At 30.6% G+C, this 23,385-nt stretch overlaps 1 protein-coding gene and 1 long non-coding RNA gene across 2 annotated transcripts; both read right to left on the bottom strand.

Moving 5' to 3' along the window:
- Window positions 1-17,557: 17,557 nt before the first annotated feature.
- Window positions 17,558-19,116, bottom strand: LOC114420562. The gene is made up of 4 exons (XM_028386427.1): window positions 19,099-19,116; window positions 18,747-18,908; window positions 18,255-18,424; window positions 17,558-17,576 (listed from the first exon to the last, which is right to left on the bottom strand). The coding sequence occupies exons 1-4, from the start codon at window positions 19,114-19,116 to the stop codon at window positions 17,558-17,560; spliced, it is 369 nt and encodes a 122-aa protein (XP_028242228.1).
- Window positions 19,117-20,722: 1,606 nt separating this feature from the next.
- On the bottom strand, window positions 20,723-22,300 carry LOC114417793. Its single transcript, XR_003667923.1, has 2 exons — window positions 21,913-22,300; window positions 20,723-20,931 (listed from the first exon to the last, which is right to left on the bottom strand). It is a non-coding gene; the product is annotated as an uncharacterized LOC114417793 (long non-coding RNA).
- Between the last annotated feature and the right edge of the window lie 1,085 nt (window positions 22,301-23,385).

Here is a 23,385-nt window from a genome sequence, read left to right as displayed (position 1 = left end):
GAATGCAGAAGAAGCAACAACAATCAATTTAATAATATTCTATAAACATGCAAGGCAAAATTGATTGCAATAACATAAACAAGATAAGGGAAGAGAGAATGCAAACACAGTTTTATACTGGTTCGGCCACAACCCGTGCCTACGTCCAGTACTCAAGCAACCCACTTGAGATTTCCACTATCTTTGTAAAATCCATTACAAAGTCTGAACCACACAGGGACAACCCATCCCTTGTGTTCAGGAATCCTTTACAACAAGAGACTCACAGTCTCTTAACCAATCTCATTGAATAAGAAGAATGGAAGAAGAATTCTCTCTTCAAGAGAAGAATATTACAATAAAGATCATGTAGGAATCCTTATAGATTTTGCAAGTGTTTGGCCAAGGATTTCTTTTGAGAGAGCATTTGACAATGAAGTTCTTTTGGAATCTCTCTCATTGTCTTTTGAGAGGATAAGACAGTTTTGTCAAGCAAAACTCTATGTCTAAAATTCGTGCCCAAGTCACCTATTTATAGGCCTTTGATGACCATTCACAAATCTAATGAAAAGATGTGATTGTTGGCAGATTTTCTGAAAACTTTCCACTGGTAATCGATTACAATGTTTGTGTAATCGATTACACAGTTATAATTTGAAGGGTTATGACTTTTGAATTTGAATTTCCAAAGTTTCGTTGCTGGTAATCGATTACAGACATATGGTAATCGATTACATGTTGAAAATTCAAATTCAAAACCTTTTTCAACAGCTATTTCTCAACCCTGCTTCGGGTAATCGATTACACTTCCTGGTAATCGATTACCAGAGCCTTGCATGTCTTGAAAGCACTTTGTTTTAAGGCAAGGCTTGGTCTTTAGTGAATCTTGAAACAAGGCTTTGTTTGTTGAAGCAATCTTGAATTATTCTTGAAGCAAATGCTTATCATTTGAAGTAGCCTTGTTAGATTCTTCTTTGACATCATCAAAATCATGTATACATACATTCACATTCTCCCCCTTTTTGATGATGACAAACATGTGATTTCTTCTCGACACCATCAAAGCTTGCATGATTTACATCTCCCTCTTTCTCAAGCAAATTCTTCTTGATATCATCAAAAGCTTCATGATTTACATTCTCCCCCTTTTTGATGATGACAACCACCTGTAGGTTAGGAGCAACAACAAAGAAAATATCTATTTGCATATAGTTTACTCCCCCTTGGTTTTACAATGATTGCTTATATGAGACAATTGAAGATTTCATATTTTTCATATATAAAAAGTTGTCTCATAAAAACAATAGATAATTTTTCTTACTATTTTATCTTTTATCTTTCTCTCCCCCTTTGTCAACATCAAAAACAAATCATGAATAGAAAGGAGAAAGATGTTACCACTTGTTGCAATGTATGAGAATCAAGTGATACCAAAAGGCATTAAAACAATCATTCAATATTAATCAAGCAAAAACAAGTACAATAACACATCAATCAAACACAATCAAACACAATCAATCATCAAATATTTCAAATCAAATTAATTAAATTAACAATCAACTAACTATACACAATAATTTCTATTATTAAAAAAAAATTCAAATTTCAAATTTCAAATTTTAAAATTTAAATTTTAAATTTTAAATTCCAATTTCCAATTTCAACTTTTAGTAACTTCCCCTTCCAACTTCCAACCTCCATTTTCAACTTTCAACTTCCAATAACTTTCATTTCCAACTTCCAACTTCCAGTAACTTCCACTTCCAACTTTCAACTTCCATTTTTAACTTTCAACTTCCAATAACTACTTCCAACTTCCAACTTCCAAATTTTAATTTCAAATTTCAAATTTTAATTTTCAATTTTCAAATTTAACTTTTCAAATTTCAATTTTCAATTTCAAATTTCAATTTCAAAATTTCCTTTTCTAAATTTTAAATAGTTTTCTTAAAACATGAAACTAATTTGAAAAGTTTAATAGATTCTTTAAAAATAATCAAAAACTCAATCAGGAACAAACATCAAAGACAATCAAACACACAATAAAAAATACAATCAATCAATCATCAAACACAGTCAATCAAATTCAATCACAATCATCAAGGACAGTCTAAACTCAAGTAGAAAACAAGCATCAAAACTAATCAATCAAAGACAAGTGACCTGTTGGTATCATTTGATATTACTTGTTGCGGTTGTTGATCAAGTGGCCTTTGTTTGTTGTCTCCATAAATCGCATATTCACTTTTCTTGGGGAGAAATGTGGCCTTCGTTTGTTGTCTTCATAAATCACATATTCATTTATCTTGGAGAGAAATATGAATAAAATTTGATGCATGCCATGTGTTTGGAGAAATTGCTATCAATGTATCGAGTTTGCTCTTCTCCATTTTCATAGTCTTTCATCATGATACCCAGACTTATGATTTTCTTCTTTGAATCACTTGAATAATTTATGACATTATCTTCCCAAGTGATATATCCTTTCTTTTCTTTCTTCTCTTTGAAATTCATCTTGTCGGATTTTTCCATTCTTCTTTTAAACACAGGACAATTGAATCTCATGTGCCTAAGTTGATCGCACTCAGCATTTTGGGGCTAAAGAGGAACCTTCTTCTTTCTTCTTTCATCATCATCTTCTTTCTTCTCTAGTTTTTTTTTTTTATGTAGTTGCATTTCTCTCAACCATTGTAGGAATGAATGAATCAAATTCAATGGCTTCCCATATCTTTAGATCTATGGCTTCACTAAAGATCTGCATTCGGGTTTTCCAATAATGATAACCCTCACCATTGAACATAAGAGCCTATTGATAGAATTTTCCTCAGAAAATGGAAATTTGGTTGAGGCCATATCTATTCTTGAAGTTTTTAAACTTTATACAAGAATCCCGCTCTGATACCACTTGTTGGACCTTGTGGCCTCAATAATCTTAAGAGGGATAGGCTTAGAATGCAGAAGAAGCAACAACAATCAATTTAATAATGTTCTATAAACATGCAAGGAAAAATTGATTGCAATAACATAAACAAGATAAGGGAAGAGAGAATGCAAACACAGTTTTATACTGGTTCGGCCACAACCCGTGCCTACGTCCAGTACTCAAGCAACCCACTTGAGATTTTCACTATCTTTGTAAAATCCATTACAAAGTCTGAACCACACAGGGACAACCCATCCCTTGTGTTCAGGAATCCTTTACAACAAGAGACTCACAGTCTCTTAACCAATCTCATTGAATAAGAAGAATGGAAGAAGAATTCTCTCTTCAAGAGAAGAATATTACAATAAAGATCATGTAGGAATCCTTATAGATTTTGCAAGTGTTTGGCCAAGGATTTCTTTGGAGAGAGCATTTGACAATGAAGTTCTTTTGGAATCTCTCTCATTGTCTTTTGAGAGGATAAGACAGTTTTGTCAAGCAAAACTCTATGTCTAAAATTCGTGCCCAAGTCACCTATTTATAGGCCTTTGATGACCATTCACAAATCTAATGAAAAGATGTGATTGTTGGCAGATTTTCTGAAAACTTTCCACTGGTAATCGATTACAATGTTTGTGTAATCGATTACACAGTTATAATTTGAAGGGTTATGACTTTTGAATTTGAATTTCCAAAGTTTCGTTGCTGGTAATCGATTACAGACATATGGTAATCGATTACATGTTGAAAATTCAAATTCAAAACCTTTTTCAACAGCTATTTCTCAACCCTGTCTTCGGGTAATCGATTACACTTCCTGGTAATCGATTACCAGAGCCTTGCATGTCTTGAAAGCACTTTGTTTTAAGGCAAGGCTTGGTCTTTAGTGAATCTTGAAACAAGGATTTGTTTGTTGAAGCAATCTTGAATTATTCTTGAAGCAAATGCTTATCATTTGAAGTAGCCTTGTTAGATTCTTCTTTGACATCATCAAAATCATGTATACATACATTCACATTCTCCCCCTTTTTGATGATGACAAACATGTTATTTCTTCTCGACACCATCAAAGCTTGCATGATTTACATCTCCCTCTTTCTCAAGCAAATTCTTCTTGATATCATCAAAATCTTCATGATTTACACATATACACTAACTCATAAACTCACTTTCTTCAGTTCTCATATATCCATTTTAACTTCTTCTTAATGTTACTACCAAACCTAAGCCATGGATTCTACAAGTGCTCCTCTTCTTTGGAAAAAACACATTAGATTTGGAGAAGTATGTAATAAATTGTTTAATTGAACATTAATTATGTTATGATTTACAAATATTAGTGTTGTTATTATTTTGATTTTTGTAGATAACTGATGATGTAATCCAGTCATATGCTCAAGCTATGCCTTGTTTAGATCCCAGAATTGAATCTTTGTTGATTCAAACTGGGTTTTAAGATGTTGCAAAGCTCAGGCAGATTAAAGTCTATGACACTTTAGTGGGGTGTTGATGCTAGATAAGTCAGGGAATAGAGTTCACTTGATGTATTTACCTCTGTTAGCATATCTTCATTAGGCTAGCTAATATAGTTGGGGTTTGGCATGTTTAGCACATTTGTACCGAGAAATGTGTAGAACAATTTATCCCACATCCAAAAAAATGGGAGGATGTACAATGTTGTTACAGTCTTGGGCATGGTATCACATGCCATTCATTCAACCAAGGGTCGAGCACTAGCCGTTATATCCACGTACACCTAGGTAATCACAAAATTCTCACTCAAACAAAGTCCATTTTTGGTAATGTATTTGACACTAACATATTACATTTCACTAGATGGAGTGATAGAAGACTACGATTTTCTTGAATCCCACGCAGTGATGCTATAGGCTACAGGTCAAGATTCGACAACATGCGTAACGAGAAGGTTGAACCATTTGGTTTTTATTTTATTTATTCAAATGATAATTACATTGTTTTTAAAATTACTAACACAAGTTATTTTTCAATTCCATTGGATGCCTTGCAGAGGGTATAAGTTATTTCTGCCAAAACATCTATACAAGGATTTCAAAATATGGACTCGTTATGTCACTTTAATATGTTTTCCAATGGTAGTATGGCAACAAATTGATAGGATCATGGTCCAATCTTGACAAAACCCATCATACTGACATAAGAGGACATAGGGACACAAATTGGGCAGAGGAGCATCAATAATGGATTGCAATTTAGAAGGAAAGACACAAATGTGTTAATCAACCAACCAATTCTAGGAAATATTGAACATATGAGTCACTACATGAATTGGTACCAAGCAAATTCAAAAATTTGTCTAACACAGTTTTCAACTCATCCAAACATTGCCGCCACATCTCGCTCAACTCCAGACATGGAAACTGAACCACATCCTCCTCAACAAAGACCACCAGTTGCTGCCAGCATGCATGATGAAAGACTACAACCACATCCTCAATTATTTGAATTCACGCCATAACCTCATCATCATCAAGAAGATTATGGGTACAATCCATAGGTATTAAGTGCTAGCGGAGAAGACTTTATGAACAACCTTATTGGTAAAGATCTTTGAACACTAGAGTCTACTTATACATACATGCAAAGTAGGCATATACCTTCATCCACCAATCACTTTGTCTAGGAAGAGCAACCTGTTGTTTCTGATGAACAGCTTCAACCACAAGAGCATGGACGAGTACATCGATAGCCAATAAGAAATAGACAATCTCCCAGATGTGGAACTGGTGGACACAAATTACATTAATGGACCTTGTTTCCTATTATGATGATTGTTAGTTTTCCCTTCTTAATTGAATGAACACTGAATAATGAATTTAAAACAATGAGCATTGCATTTTTCTGATATGAATTGACTAAGCATTGATTTTTTCAAGACGATTTAACCCAACATTGCTTTTTCCCATACCATTTGATCTCATATTGCTTGTTTTGAGACAATGTGACTGGACAATGCTTCCTATGAGATAATTTTATTGAAAATTATTTTTTTAATTGCACAAATCAAACATAATTAAATAAGACTCAGACTCAATCTAAATTGTTTATATTATTGATATGATCTCAGTCGTTGGTATGAGTCACGGGAGAACACTTGATCACCTAATATATATAACAATAGGGGTTAGATACAACTCAACACCTTTGTTTGATATTCACCGTATTGCTTAAAACATGGAGAGTGTATCCACTCTAGTATTGCAATGCTGACATAATTTCATAATATGAAGGGATAATGTTTGAATGCCATACTAATCCAAAAGTCATCATAATAAGTGAGGACATGTCGCTTGCTACCTTAAGGAAAATAATTGCTGACACCAACAAAGGTTACAAAATTTTAATAAATGTTTTTACCATCAATCAATCTACGTAGGTGATGGTTGTGTTGAATACAACTATATAGAGCTCAAACACGACGATGATGTGAGAAATTTTTTTTTCATCTATTTATAATTTAGTACCAAAGGTGTAATTTAGTTGAATGTAACTTTTAGACATTCTCCAAATGAAATCCTTGTCCTGCTGCACATACCAAGGAAACCATGAACACATGATGAAATCATTGATGTAAGAAAATTTAAAATGTTTCTTTTTTATTTCATTGACCGTGCTTATTTCTTTAAGAGGATGCTTTTTAATAGCTAAGATATTTTGCTACATTTTTTAAATTTGTATTTTTCCGAAAATGCATATCGATAGTTCATATAAGTAATAATTTTAATATACATCATCATATTTTATGAGTATTTAGATATTTATATTGAGTTTTTTTTCTTAAACATTAGTTAAACAAAAATATATTATAGTTATAAATCATAACAAGGAATATATTTAAATAAATTTAAATGCAATATAAATCATATGATAGTCCATACAATATTTTTTTAGCTATGTTGAGTTTCATTTATGAATTAATTGTTTTTTAAAAATACTATTCTAGATAAATTATATTTTTTATAAATTAATATATATAAATTACTAAAATAAAAAATTAAAACATAAAAACAATTTAATTTTTTTAAAAAAATTGTAAGTAAAAGTAGAAAACAATTTAAAAAACAAATAAAAATTAAAATAAATAAAATAAATCATGTTAATTTTATTTTTAAAAAAAAACTACATGTTATGAAATTGGTTCCCTAGTAACTGATTTCATAAGGCATTGTTAAAAAAAAATTAGCTTAGAACTTTATCGGTTCCCCAAGAATTGATTTCTCAACATGAACAATAATTTGTATCATTTATTTATATAATTTTTATTGTATTATTTATGTAAATAATTAATTTTTTTTGTATTAATTACATAAAAAAAAAACTCTTCACTTTCTTTTATCTCTTGTTTTGTTCTCCCTTTATTTTTTATCTCTTGCTCCTACAATTGATTGAAAATATTCTTAATAAATTTAAAAAACTAATAAAACCTTTAAAAAAATATTCTTAGTCTCTTTATTATAATAAAATATAACATCTTAATGGAATTTCATGTTTTTTTATGGAATATTTGTTTGATAGGCCCCAAATAAAAAATAGGATTAAATTAAACAATCCAATTTTCAATACCAATAAAGTTTAGACAATTATTTTATTTTAAATTTCATCGTTAATACATTTATTATCACATTTGATGCATCATTTTCTCTTTCTCATGTCATTTACGTGTAAAATTAAAAAAAAAACTAAATTTTTATACATGTCATATACCTTCCTTTATAACACCATTGTTACTTTCCGGAACTTATAAATATAATACTTCTATTTTTTTCAATACTTTTATTATAATTTAATTAAAACATATAGATAAAGAGTATACAACAACAACAACAACAACGCCTTATCCCACTAGGTGGGGTCGGCTACATGGATCAACTTCCGCCATAATGTTTTATCAAGTACCATACTTCTATCCAAATCATTAAGTTCGAGATCCTTCTTGATAACCTCTCTTATAGTCTTTTTGGGTCTTCCTCTGCCTCGAATTGTTTGCCTTCTCTCCATCTGGTCTACTCTCCTCACTACAGAGTCTACCGGTCTTCTCTCTACATGCCCAAACCACCTAAGTCTATTTTCCACCATCTTCTCTACAATAGGCGCTACTCCAACCCTCTCTCTAATAGCTCCGTTTCTAATTTTATCCTGTCGAGTCTTACCACACATCCACCGCAACATCCTCATCTCCGCTACACCTACTTTAGTCTCATGTTGGCTCTTGACCGCCCAACATTCTGTTCCGTACAAAATCGCCGGTCTTACCGCAGTCCGATAAAACTTTCCCTTTAGCTTGATCGGTACCTTTGCATCACATAACACCCCCGATGCTTTTCTCCATTTCATCCATCCTGCTTGAATGCGATGATTCACATCCCCTTCAATTTCTCCATCATCCTGTATTACAGACCCAAGATATTTAAACCGTGTGACTTGAGGGATAATATGGTCTCCTATTTTCACCTCTGAGTTAGATACCCTCCTACTTTTGTTGAACTTACATTCCATATACTCCGATTTGCTTCTGCTTAGGCGAAAGCCATGTGTTTCTAGAGCTCGTCTCCAAGTTTCCAACCTCTCATTCAACTCCTCCCTCGACTCTCCAAGGAGGACTATGTCATCTGCAAAAAGCATGCATCTCGGCGCTATCTCTTGGATTTGTTCCGTGAGGACATCCAGAATTAAGGTAAAAAGGTAGGGGCTAAGGGTTGACCCTTGATGCAAACCAATTGTGATGGGAAAATCGTCTGACTCTCCACCCTGTGTCCTAACACTAGTCGATACCCTATCATACATATCTTGGATAGCTCGAATATATGCAACCCTAACCCCTTTCATCTCTAGAGCTTTCCACAAAATCTCTCTAGGCACTCTATCATACGCTTTCTCCAAGTCAATAAAAATCAAGTGCAAGAGTATATTTTATTGAAATAGAAAAATTAAATTATAATTGATAATTATAAATAATAAATAAAATTATAAAAATTAAATTATAATAATTAGATTATCACAAACCAATGTCCTATTGTCTTTATTACTTAAAATTTGTAATGTAAGAGTATATTTTAGTGAAATAGAAACCAATTTTTTAGTAATTGAAACTAAGTTCATATCTAACAACTAAATATTGATTAAAATGGAAAGACTCTTTTTTATATTTCAATCATATTAAATAAATTAAAATTAATTTCTCTACAGTTAAAATAAAAAAAAACAGTGTATCGAAAGTGAATATAGAATATAGATTTTTTAATTAATTAAAAAATAATTATTCCTTGTTTGTCAATTAACAATTATATTATTCCTTCTTTGTCAATTTCTAGATTTGGTGACTTTTCTCAAAAATTCCTAAGATCAATAGAGTGAGTTGTGCTGGAAGTCAAGCATGAATTATAAGGCCTACATTATTCTAATCGTATTTTGCTTCTGGTAATCTAATAGTAGTATTCTCTTAATCTTTTATAAAAAAAAAGAATTAGATCACTTAAAAATATATGTATTTTTCTTAAAAAAAATATTTAACAAGTAAGAAAATTTAAAAAAAATATGATGTAAGAAAATTTAAAATGGTTCTTTTTATTTCATTGACCGTGTTTATCTTTTTATAAGGATGCTTTTTAATAGGTAAGATATTATACTGCATTTTTTTAAAATTTGTATTTTTCCAAAAAAATGCATATCCATAGTCCATATAAGTAATAATTTTAATATACATCTCGCTTAACTCCAAACATGGAAACTGAACCACATCCTCCACAACAAAGCCCACCAGTCATTGCCAGCATGCATGATGAAAGACTACAACCACATCCTCAATCATTTGAATTCACGAAACAACCTCATCACCATCAAGAAGATTATAGGTACAATCCACATGTATTAAGTGCTAGTGGAGAAGAATTTATGAGCAACCTTATTGGTAAAGATCTTCGAACACTGGAGTCTGCTAATACGTACATGCAAAGTATGCTTATACCTTCATCCACTAATCACTTCATCAAGGAAGAGCAACCTGTTGTTTCTGATGAACAACTTCAACCACAAGAGCATGGACGAGTACATCGACAGCCGACAAGAAATAGGAAATCTCTCAGATGTGGAACTAGTGGACACAAATGACATTAATGGACCTTGTTAATTATGTCTTATTATGATGATTGTCAGTTTTCCCTTGTTAATTGAATGAAGAATACTGAATAATGCATTTAAAACAATGAGCACTGCATTTTTCTCATATGAATTGACTGAGCATTAATTTTTTCGAGACGATTTAACCCAATATTGCTTTTTCCCATACCATTTGATCTCACATTACTTGTTTCGAGACAATATGACTGGACAATGCTTTCTACGAGACAATTTTATTGAAAACTATTTTTTTTCGAATTGCACAAACCAAACGTAATTAAATAAGACTCAGACTCAATCTAAATTGTTTATATTGTCGATATGATCTCAGTCGTTGGTATGAGTCACGGGAGAACACTTGATCACCTAATATATATAGCAATAGGGGTTAGATACAACTCAACACCTTTGTTTGATGTTCATCGTATTGCTTAAAATACGGAGTGTATCCAGTGTAGTGTATTGCAATGGTGACATGATTCCATAATATGAAGGGATGGTGTTTAAATACACTGCTAATCCAAAAGTCATCATAATAAGTGAAGACATGTTGCTTGCCACCTTAAGGAAAATAAGTTTTGATGCCAACGGAGGTTACAAAATTTTAATAAATCATTTTACTGTCAACCAATCTACGTAGGTGATGGTTGTGTTGAATACAATTGTATGGAACACAAACACGATGATGATGTTAGAAAAATGTTTTTCGTCTATTCATAATTTAGTACCAAAGATCCGATTTAGTTAAATGTAACTTTTGGGCATTCTCTAGATGAAATCCTTGTCCTAATGTCCATACCAAGGAAACCAAGAACACCTAATGAAATCATTGATTTGATGTGTGATGAATTTGTGTAGTCATTGCACAAACTACTTGTTACTTTTTTAGAATAAACTTTCAGTTGATCATTGGAATTTTGTTGTTACTTTTTTAAAAGATTATATACTTTAATCGCATTAGTCACAAAGGATTATGATGTTTACATAAGCTTTATTATATTTAAGTACTTATAGTTTTACATCAATCATCAATGTATACTATTAAAATTGAACATATTTTATTTATTTAATTTGTTTAATTCAGTAATGTCTCTATGTCCTTGTTTGTCAATTTCTAGATTTGATGACTTTTCACAAAAATTCCTAAGATCCAATAGAGTTAGTTGTACTGGAAGTCAAGCATGAATTATAAGGCCTACATTATTCTAATTGTATTTTGCTTCTGGTAATCTAATAGTAGTATTCTCTTAATCTTTTATAAAAAAGAATTAGATCACTTAAAAATATATGCATTTTTCTTAAAAAAATATTTAATAAGTAAGAAAATTAATAAAAATATGATGTAAGAAAATTTAAAATGGTTCTTTTTATTTCATTGACCGTGTTTATTTCTTTATAAGGATGCTTTTTAATCCGTAAGATATTATACTGCATTTTTTTTAAATTTGTATTTTTCCGAAAAATGCATATCCATAGTCCATATAAGCAATAATTTTAATATACATCATCATATTTTATGAGTATTTAGATATTTATATTGAGCTTTTTTTCTGAAAGATTAGTTAAGCAAAAACATTTTATAGTTATAAATCATAACAAGGAATATATTTAAATAAATTTAAATACAATATAAATCATATGATAGTCCATACAATACTTTTTTTAGTTATGTTGAGTTTCATTAATGAATTAATTTTTTTTTAAATACTATTCTAGATAAATTATATTTTTTATAAAATAATATATTTAAATTAGTAAAATAAAAAATTAAAACACGAAAAAACAAGTTAACTTTTAAAAAAAACAAATAAAAAGTTAAGAGAAATAAAAAAATCACGTTAATTTTACTTTGAAAAAGAAAACACATGAAATTGGTTCCCTAAAGATTTTATAATGCATTGTTTAAAAAAGAACCTTAGTTTAAAACTCTATCGGTTCCCAATAATTAATTTCTCAACATGAAAAATAATTTTATAATCTGTGTTAATAATTTTTTATTGTATTATTTGTGTAAATAATTAATTTTTTATATTAATTAAGTAAAAATCATGTTAATTTTACTTTGAAAAAGAAAACACATGTTATGAAATTGGTTCCCTAAAGATTTTATAATGCATTGTTTAAAAAAGAACCTTAGTTTAGAACTCTATGGGTTCCAAAGAATTGATTTCTCAACATGAAAAATAATTGTATCATCTGTGTTAATAATTTTTTATTATATTATTTGTTTAAATAATTAATTTTTTATATTAATTACGTAAAAATACTCTTCACTTTCTTTGATGTCTTGTTTTGGTCTCCCTTTATTTTTTATCTCTTGCTCCCACAATTGATTGAAAATATTCTTAATAAATTGGAAAAACTAATAAAACCTTTAAAAAAATTAAAAATATTCTTAGTCTATTTAATATAACATAATATCTTGATGAAATTTCATGTTTATTCCGGAACTTATAAATATAATACTTCTAATTTTTTTCCAATACTTTTATTATAATTTAATTAAAACTTATAGATAAAGAGTATAATTGATAATTATAAATAATAAATAAAATTATAAAAATTAAATTAAAACATTTAGATTATCACAAACCCATATCCTATTGTCTTTATTACTTTAAATTTGTAATATAAGAGTATATTTTATTGAAATAGAAATCAATTTTTTAGTAATTGAAACTAAATTCATATCTAACAACTAAATTGATTAAAATGGAAAGACTCTTTTTATTTTTACATAATTCAATCATATTAAATAAATAAAAATTAATTTCTCTAAAGTTTAAATAAATAAAAACGGTGTATCGAAAGTGAATATAGAGTATAGATTTTTTAATTAATTAAAAAATAATTATTAATATTTTAATATATTTATTATTTATTAACTTTAAAGTTCGTTTAAAATTTTGAAATTTTAATTTTTATAATTTCAATTAACAATTATATTATTTCTTTATAATTTTTAATTAACAATTATAATGAAAATATTGGAAAAAATGAAGTATTAATATATTATACTTATAAGTTGTATTAATAAAATAAAAAACAAGTGTGATAAAAGGAAGATATATGACATGTTATAAGTATCACGCAATAAAATTTTAACTTTAAACATAAAAGACGTGAGAGAGAAAAGATAATACATTAAATATGATAATAATTACTTTAATAATAATATATTCAAAATAATACAATTGTCTAACAATGTTATTTTGCACGAAACACAACCTGCACGAAACGCACGAATTCATATTTGCACAGTTTTGATAGAAAACAACCTTTGTGTGGATATTAAGAAATAGCTTGGGTGCATTTTAGCATTTCCTTTATCTAAATTTTATCGGTAATAAAAGACGCTTAATCCTATTTTTTATCTGGAGTCAATTAAAGAAATCATATGTTTATATTGTTATGCAAAAAAAACTCCTAACTATTTTGTCTTGTGTTTATGTCTATATAATGTCAAAGTCAAACAGTGTTTCCATATATGTCATAATTAGACCGTGTGTCACATAATTTCATATTGGTACCTAACTTACGTACCTAACGATGCAAAAAGCTTTCAAATTAATAAATCTGATTCTTATAACAAAAAGTATATCCAAATAAATAACTGTAACTTAGTAATTAACAGATGCTAGAGTTCGTAATCTCTAGTTTTAATATTTCCTGTATTTTGATGAAATTGTTTTAATATATTCTACATATTATATTTTTATTTATATAAAAAAGGATTGAGGTGCAAAGGCATCAAAACTATTAAAGACCATCGTTATGTTAACATCTTAGCTAGCAACAATAATATGCAGTACCTAAAAATTTAACACTGGCTGTGTACAAATTCAATCATTTACTTAATTTTTCAAACCAACCAGTTTAACCCAATTTCTTATTTTACAAAAACACATTCCACTCTATTCTACGGATGCATTTCAATTGTGTATATTTTAGTCTTTGCAAGTTATACCATTTACCGAGTGGTTCAAATAAAAGTACTCAACCAAAGAAAGCAATTAGAAGTCATTCAATATATAATGCGATCATGGAGTTTTTGCAGTTACCACAAGTACCTACGCTGAATTGCCAAATTGTCTACGCTTAACATGACCTGAAGTAAAATTAACAACCACAACTACACAAACTCTGTTTGAAAACAAAATATTCCACACCACTACCTACAAGAGTAGAGTACGATGTATAAAGAACACATATTTAAGAACTATAACATGTTTCTCATCAAAAAAATAAAACTACAGCATATTTAATATCGATCTGATTTGAACAATTAAAGAACAAATTAGTGTTAACCGAGAAAATATGTAAACAAGGAGAAGTAGTTGAAACATCAAAGAACAAAAGACAAACAGATAAATAACATAACCTCATGCTTTCATTGCTTTAATTTCAACTACATAACTGATAATAGGAACGACAACATAATAAGAGAGGATCCATATTTTATTGACAAATCTTCATATAAGCAAAGTCCATTCCTAGACAACATCAAAAAGGACTTTGTTGCAACCTTCATAGTACTAATCACTATATATGACCGGAGAACCATATATCACAAACACCCGAATGCTACTGCGGATCCTCTCGATCAAAAGCATATTCAACCCCAATGGGTAAAAACTTGAATGGTAAATTGCAAAAATGAAACAACAATGATTAAGAAAGGGATCCAACCCATCTTAACCTAAAGGTGGTGATGGCAACTAGTTGCTTCGCTAAAAATACCACTACGGTGAAGAAAAATCACAGATACTTGGAAGTTGATGAAAAGGGTCCTCACTACCTAGGCTTATATAGGAAGCCCCTTAGTGTTGGTTACATTCACATATAACCTTTTCAGCTTCCAAAATTTCTTGGGGAAATCCAAATTAAATTCATTCATTATTGCTCCGCTACATGCATATGAATCCTTGGAAATGTGGAATTCTTTTTGCAATCGCCCATTTCTTCTGTTGTTTTTTAGTATTTCTATGCTCAGGTTTTCAATATAATAAGTGGATAAACAAAGAGCCACAAAGTTAATTTGGTGGACCTAGCTAGCTGTAAATCACGTTTGTGTCTTAAGTCACATTCTCATTGTTTCAAGATGCTAACGCCATACAATAATACCCCTCGTTAACTAAATTAGTAATTTCTCCAAAAGAAAATGGTAGATCAGTTATGGGTAAACATTTCTCAACTCTAAACACCTCATTAAGTAATTATTTTTTTCTCTTCCTATTTTACACTTCTTTCTTTTCTCTCTCACTAAGTATGTTTAGGTGAAAAAGTGTCAAGCGCTAAGGTAGTAATAGCTTAAAGTAAAAAAGGTATTTGGCAGGTTTATACCTACCAATTTACTATAGTACGTATCCAACCCACCATATCCTGCACATATCATAATATTATTTATATATACATATAATTTATTGTGAAAAATAATTATATTTTTTAAGACTAATACACTAAATCTCTAATCTTTAACAATATAACTATCTGAGAGTGAAAAATACTAAATCTTTAATTAGAGTTTTTGTTAAGCGATGAGAATATTAACTTTAACCATCACTATGTTAAATGATTATTTTTGTAATTTTATTTATTTATGATTTGAGTTCGAACGAATCAATGTTTTGTTTGTTTGTTTTTAACATTATGAGTGTATGTTTTTAATGTTATGTTTGAATTATTTAAGAATGAATTTTTACTATAATTCTAGTAATTGTTTTAATTAATTTTTTTATTGATTTACTATTATTAACCTTACATAAGTAAAGTGTAGATTGTGTATGCAGGTATAAGTATATAGGTACCCAGTGGGTATAAGGATGAAAATTAAAATGATTACCCATGCAGGTATGAGACTGAATATGAGTATTATTTTTATACACGAGTATCGGAACAAGTATTATAGGACCCAACAAACCCTACCCATTATCTTTCCTATACACTTGTCATTATATCTCAACAAGTTTGGAAATCGACTAGATGAAAGAAATAAAAACAAAATCACAATGGGTTCCATGAATTGTTTATTTATTTATAATGATAAGTAGAAGTTATATATAAAAAAACCATATACATTAATTCTGGTGATTGAAAGGTATAACGATCAAAACATTTTTATGATACAAATTTGATTAGATACACGTTTTTTTATGCTATATATTTTATTTTCCTTTCAATTGAGTTATAACATTTGCATCATTTGATTGAGTTAGAGTGTTATAAAATCAATAGAAATTAATTGAGTTAAAAATGTTTGATTGAGTAAATGTTCTTTTTTTTCACCAATTAAAGCTTTTTTTCATCTCATTACTGCAAAAAAATATTTCCACAACTACCCTCACTTACTTCCTTTTATATTTATATAAAGATAAAATTAAAAGTAAAGATTACAAAATAATTTATGTAAATAAATTAATATATGTAATTTGATTTTTTAATTACTCATCAATTTTTTTTTACTTTATAAATTTTTATTATTAGATAAAAAAGTCAATAACTCGTAGTTGAATAATAAATAAGAAATATTATTTAGAATATTGATTGAGCAAGCAAATGACATAATGGTTCAATCGTACGCCATTGTGCAAAAGGTAATGGGTTCAAGTCCCACTAAGACGTGACTGATGCAATGTGATGTGAAGGAACCCCTTTGTCACACAACCAGTCCAAAGAGCAACAAATATTGACACTTAGCTTCATCCTTTCACTGACAAGATTATGGAGGCTTAACTCCCACCTGGATGGAAGATGTTGACCATCCATCATTACGATAGACTCTCGGACCCAGAATAACATGTCAACACATTCATCACACAAATGAATTAATCTGTCCATGAATGACAATGCAATCATGTGTCGAGTGTTCCCTATAATGTTGAAAGGTGCAACGCTCCATTGGTATACTTGATTATTGAGAAACTCCATTGATTCATTCGTGATGCTTATCACGTGTTTTAGAGCTCAATATGCGATGAGCAGACCACACCATCTTGTGGCACTTGCCCACGTTACCGAGTCACTGGTCATAATACTAAAGATTGCATTATCTCTAAGAAAAAATAGAAAAATTGATCCAAAATGGACTTCTGTAAAAGTTCATGAAAGACATAACATGTGATCAGGACCATGAAAGAGAACAAGATAGAAGTCGAGAACACAGTAGGACTCATGAGGCAATAGAAGCACAACGTTAGGATGAGAATACCCCACTTGAAACTTGGCTTCAAGGTGTAATCAACACAATAACTGGAGGATTCACAGAGGAAAGAAGTTCAAACTCGGCACATAAGCACTATGCTCATAACCTTAATTTTGTCAACTCGGTTGCAGCAAAAAAAATGGTCACAAGGAGCCTACCCCCTATCGCTTTCATAGGTGAAGATTTTGAGGGATAGAGCAATGTCACAATGATCCCATGGTGGTAGTTAAGATAGAGGTTGCTAACTTCTTAGTATGCAAATTTCTACTTGATAATGGGTGCTCGGTCAATGTCCTATACTAGTCGGCCTTTAAACAACTAGCATACCAGATAGCCATATTGAGCCATTCTCAGAGCAAATCATAGCTCTCACAAGAGAGACAACTTACACAATAGGATACGTGCACTTGTTAACACTACTACAAATATGACATTCTAAGTCGGTTAAATAAGGTATTCTACGACGGTTTTGAACCGTCGTAAAATGCAGCATCGTAAAATAGCATTACACTTACAACGACGGTTTCTAAACTGTCTTAGAAACTTATATTTTCTAAGACGGTTAGTAAATAACCGTCTTAAAATGATCCCTTTTCGAAAGCGGTCTAAAGCAACAACCCGTCTTAGTATGTTGTCATTAATACGTGAAATCTAAGACGATTCTTGAAAAACCGTCTTAGAAAGTAAAATATTTTAAGACGGTTATTTAAAGAACCGTTGTAAAATGTCTTATTTTCTAAGACGGTTTTCAAAAACCGTCTTAATATGTTGTGATCAGCATACGACATCTAAGATGGTTCTTAAATAACCGTCTTAGAAAATAAGACATTCTAAGACGGTTATTTAAGAACCGTCGTAGTATCTTTAATTTTATTTAAATTCCTATTTTTTCAGCATATTTATTCTTGTTTCTCATACATCAAAGATCGATTGCATTATAATGAAAGCATAGTAATTGTTTTTTTTTTAAAAAAAAAAACAGTTATGATTCTATACCTTATATCTAGAGCTTTAATGAATCTACATACTTCAGCTGCTTTTATTAAGCCAAAATCAGAGACATCTGAGCCGGAGACATCAAAGATTTCCCAGGAAGTATCAGCTAATGCGATCAGGACATCATCATTCAGCAATTTTCTTCTTCTAGCAATAGCTGCCACTGTTATCTGTCAATAAGCATAACTAACTTCTTTATTTGTATTGTATTGTATTGTATGTATGTATGTATAAAGTACATGATGCAAGATGAAGGATTCTTTTTTTGTTCTTTTTTTTAGCAGAACACAAGTTTCAAGTTTCAACCACTTAAGAATACTAACCGGGTGCCTCAACAAAGGATATTTTTTCTTTAGCAAATAAAACGGGCAATCCTGGAGAAACCTTTGTTTCCCACACATTTACATTGAGAACACTATAACTTTAGAATTTCAATTGTTGACAAGTACGAGCATTAGGATAAATGACTTATTAAAGGATTTAGCCACCTACCTTTATATCAGCTGGCAAGTTGATAGCAATTTCACTCAAATCTGCAATAATATCCTCCAAATGTCTTCCAAGAACTCCAACACAAAGGCTGACTAAACTCAGAGGCTTTGTCTTCTTAGGCAATAATCCTGCAGAAAAATTTCGCAAATAATTTGTTAATGCCTATTCTGTGGCCATAATTTCAGCAAAATATAGTCATACAAAACACAGAGTGATTTTGGTATATTTACATAGACTGTGGGTTTTTATTTAATTCAATAAATGCATCATCAGTATGAATCTCATCAGTATGGTGTTATGTACTAGGAAGTAGGAGTGCAATTTGAGAAGGCTAGTTGTTTGAGATGATAACGTGAGAGGTGACTCTCATCGCAATAATTAAAGTTTAATTATATAGACAAGGAAAATTAGGTTGATTTTTTTTTCTTTTTCAAATTCAGCTTGTAACTTTATGTTGGTTAAAGCAAGTTTAAGTTTATCAGTTAGTTTAGTTAAGGAAGAAAGTTAGATATAGTTACTTAGATTAGTAGCTAACTCCCTGATTACTACCTAATTAATAATAGTTAATTGAGTCTTAGAGTGATTAACATTAAGACGTGTAATTATATGCCATTATATTAATCTCCTCTTAATCATTTGTGAATTAAAAATGTATATAGTTGGCCATATATCTAAGTAGACACCAAATACAAAATTTCTTGATATACAATAATTCTTATTCTATTAAACAATTGAAATTAAGAATTTAAAATTATAAATTATTACTGTAAAAAAATATACTATTAATCATTAAGAAACTATAGCTAAGTATGAATTTCAAAAAAATATTTTATTTTATTAGTACATAGGTTATTTATTCTAAAATTAAAATTAATAAATAATTTGTAACATTTAAATTTATTATTAGCAATTTTCAAAATTTTATTTTATTTAATATTTTTTTATTTTAAATGGATCAATTTACTAAATTCCCAAAGGAGCCAAACATTATTCTTTGGGACAAAATATGTTTTGGTATACTTTTTCTAAAATTTGGTTTTAATTCTTATAATTTCAAATCAGCCCATTTTGATCTACAAACTTTAAAAAACATGCAAATTTAGTCATTCTCTTCTTTGAATATACAGAACCTAAAACTAATTTCAAATAAAAATACAAAAACCAAAAATAAGTAATTATTTCAAAAATTTATATTGTTAAAAAGGTACATAAATATTTTAATACTGCATCCGAACCAGAATGAACCTGATTTTTTTAAAAAACGGAGACTTTCATTTTTACTAACTGAAATGGGAATTCATATGAAAAGTATAATTTGTTGACTTAAAATAAAAAATATTTTAAGTGCTACATAAAAATAGGTAAATAATTTCTTCAAGGACAGTCTGATTTTTTTTGTTATTATTTAATTACAAACTCATTCGTATGTATTATGTATGATAACCTTATTGCTTTTGTACTAATTTAGAAAACATATCAACAATAATTTAGTAGTACTAATTAATAATATAAATATTCTATACTAACACCACATAAAAATTAAACTAAAAAAATCACGCGTTTTTTACAAGTAGACTAGACACTGGAGTGGCAGCTGCCCAGTTGACAAAAAGTTAACTGTGTGGAATTTAGAGTGATTCCACACTATAATTTCTGAATTATTTTTATATTTTTTTGCTGTACTGAATTATTTTGATAAAAAAGACTAAGTTATAATTATAAAGTGAGAGCTTTTAGAATAGTGTTTTTTAATAAAGAAATTATGTTTTATTTTTATGATTAATTGTATCCTAACAAATACCACATGCTAACAAATACCGTACCTAAGAGCTTTTGGATTAGACTAATATGCCTGAAAGTAGATGAATCGGTTGAGTTACCAATCTAATAAGCCATTAAAAAACTTGGCCAAAATAGAATGATCCACGTGGAAGCAAACTTTAGATAAGGATTCCAAATAACTTTTTTTCTTCTTCTTTAGACTTCCTCTCACAAAGAAACAAGTTGAAACACAGTAAGAATCACAATACAGGTGGAAAAAGAAACAAATCTCTCTGGAATCCTCAAGGACTTCCATTTCATCGTCATTAACAGTTTCCCAGCTTGCAGCATCACTTATTTCACTCCCAGCAGCAATTGATTCATCATTGTCTCGACCAACCACATAGATTGCTTGGGGTCCAACCTGAAAATAAAGTAAATTATTGACCGTCAAAATGGAAAAATTGTATTAAAAAATAAACTCTCTCTCTCTCTCTATATATATATATATATACCAACCTCGATCTTTTATTTTGCATCTTACAGACTTCAGACCAAAAAGAATTATCTTAAAAGAGTCAAATTCAAACATCATCTAAGGCTGTGAACAGAAAAGATCCAAAACCCCAAAGACATTAGGTGTTTGTTTCAAGGATTTTGGGTATTTTTGGTACTTTCTGCTCATAGATTGTATTCCTGGATATCTTGGGGACTCATTAGGCTAAATTACATTGGTAGATTACAAAACAGAAGCCCTAAACTTTTAATTAACTTGATCGCCAAGTTTGAATGCTCCCTTTATTTAGAGTGGATTCAGATTCGTCCATCCACAGTACACGCAGCTGGTCAGCCAGAAGAGAATCGGTTTTACAAACCTGCTGCCAATAGCTTTTTTATTTACCCATTTTGGATCTGAAATCACACTGCGGAATCAAACAAAAATACGGTTTTGCTGCCAATCGCAATCCAGTTTGCGAATTCAAATTCGCATGCAAACAAACGGCATCATCAATAAACCATTTCAGCTGAATTAGACAGCATTGTAATTAGCAATATCCAAACCCGAAATCGAAATCAACAGCTAAACGCAGATTAATATACCCTAAGGTAGCTCAAACGTTTAATCGAATAAAAAAAAGGCACCTAGATAAATTGATTGAAAAAAAAAAGGCAAAAATAACAGGGAACAAACGAAAGCTTATTTCTCTACATGTCCCACCACATTCTGCCTAACACATTTGAGATTATAGGATTAGGGGGAAAATATTCCTTAAGATGCTATAAAATTAGGCTGTAAACTAAACATACTAACTGGTTTTAAAATCAACGCTACAAAAGATAATTTTCCAGTAAGATGCAACACAAATATCCTTATGGCATTAACATGATAGACGTCTGCAATTACCTTAAAGAAGTCTCTTCATTTTGAAGGTCATAAGAATCATTACATCCTGATTCCTTTTCTTTAGAATGTAAAGGTATTGGTAGCAGGCCAGACAAATGGCAATATCCGTTCATATATACCTGAAAGGACAGTCACAATTACATGTGCATACTACAAAAAAAAAATTAAAATTTCACAATCCGTGAAAAATTAAACTCTAAAAAAACCATTAAAAATTATAGGAAAATAAAAAATGCAATGTGCTTGCCAGTGAGGGAAGCCAGTTTCTCTAAACCAACAGTACTCTCGTGAAACACAAATTAATTTTCATGGATAGATAGATATAGAAACACAGATTTCGGAATAGCAGTGATGTCCATGCAGTTGAACCAATCCACAGTTTGGTCAAAGACAAACAACAATCCAAATAAATAAGTAAAAACAATGAATTTATAAGGAGGGAGGGAAAAAATAGGGCAAATAAAAAAATGAAACCTCAGCAGCAGCAGCGTCGTTTAGAGTGACGATCGGCGCGACCCAAACAGATTCGGGAGGAGCGATGGTGGCATAGTAGTCGTTGTCATCTTCGTCGTCAACATCGGCCCATGACTTGGAGGTGAGAGGCGCGGGGGCCCAAAAGATGTCCTTCTTGTCATTGGGCTTGGACGGGCCCCGCTGGTCCTTCTTCTTCTTGAGGCTTCCGAGCACGACAAAGACATTGGTGTTGTTTATGGCAGGCGCCTCGTCCCTCATGCTCCCAATTTCCACTCCGGCTGCGACGGGCAAGATCGAAAAATTGAATTTAGGGTTTTGCAGTGGTGTGATCTGATTCTGAGTGAGAGGAATGTGAATGAAAAAACAGTGCTTTTGGGTGGAATAGTGAGTCGAGGAGGGATGCGGAGATCAACAACAACAAAAAAATAAGGGACAACCCCTTCTCCGCCGCCACCAACCCCTTGTCCGCAGCCTCAAATCCCTAACCCTACAAAGATTGAGGAAAAATTGGAAGAAATCGGACAATTAAAATTAAAATAAATAGAAAATGCAAGAAATGAGAAATGAGAGAACTGAGAGAAAGAGAGAATGACCCACACTTATTAACCCACCTAGAACTGAGAGAACTGAGAAAAAGAATTGATGTTAATTCCTTGAGGCCAGCGGTGATCATTCGAATTTTCGTAGAAGAAGAAAGAATACCAAAGGTCCTGGTCCTATGTGCGCAAAAACGAAGGCGGTTTTCTCTTAAGACTGTCGTTGATATTTTGTCAATAATTACAAATTTGCCACCCAACTACATTTTAAGGCGGTTATTAACAACCGTCTTAGAATGTGCGTTATGAAAAGCAATTTCCAGATATCTTAATTACAAGTTTGCCACCGCGTCACATTCTAAGATGGTCCCAAATAACCGTCTTAGAATGTGCGTCATAAAATATTACTTTTCTAGTAGTGTAACCACTTTTGGAGATGAAAGGGAGTCAAAGTCCATCATGA

The sequence above is a fragment of the Glycine soja genome, chromosome 7 (genome assembly GCF_004193775.1).
Source record: "Glycine soja cultivar W05 chromosome 7, ASM419377v2, whole genome shotgun sequence".
Taxonomy (NCBI): Eukaryota; Viridiplantae; Streptophyta; class Magnoliopsida; order Fabales; family Fabaceae; genus Glycine; species Glycine soja.
Note: the sequence above shows the minus strand (reverse complement) of the source record. Positions and strands in the feature narration are given on the sequence as shown.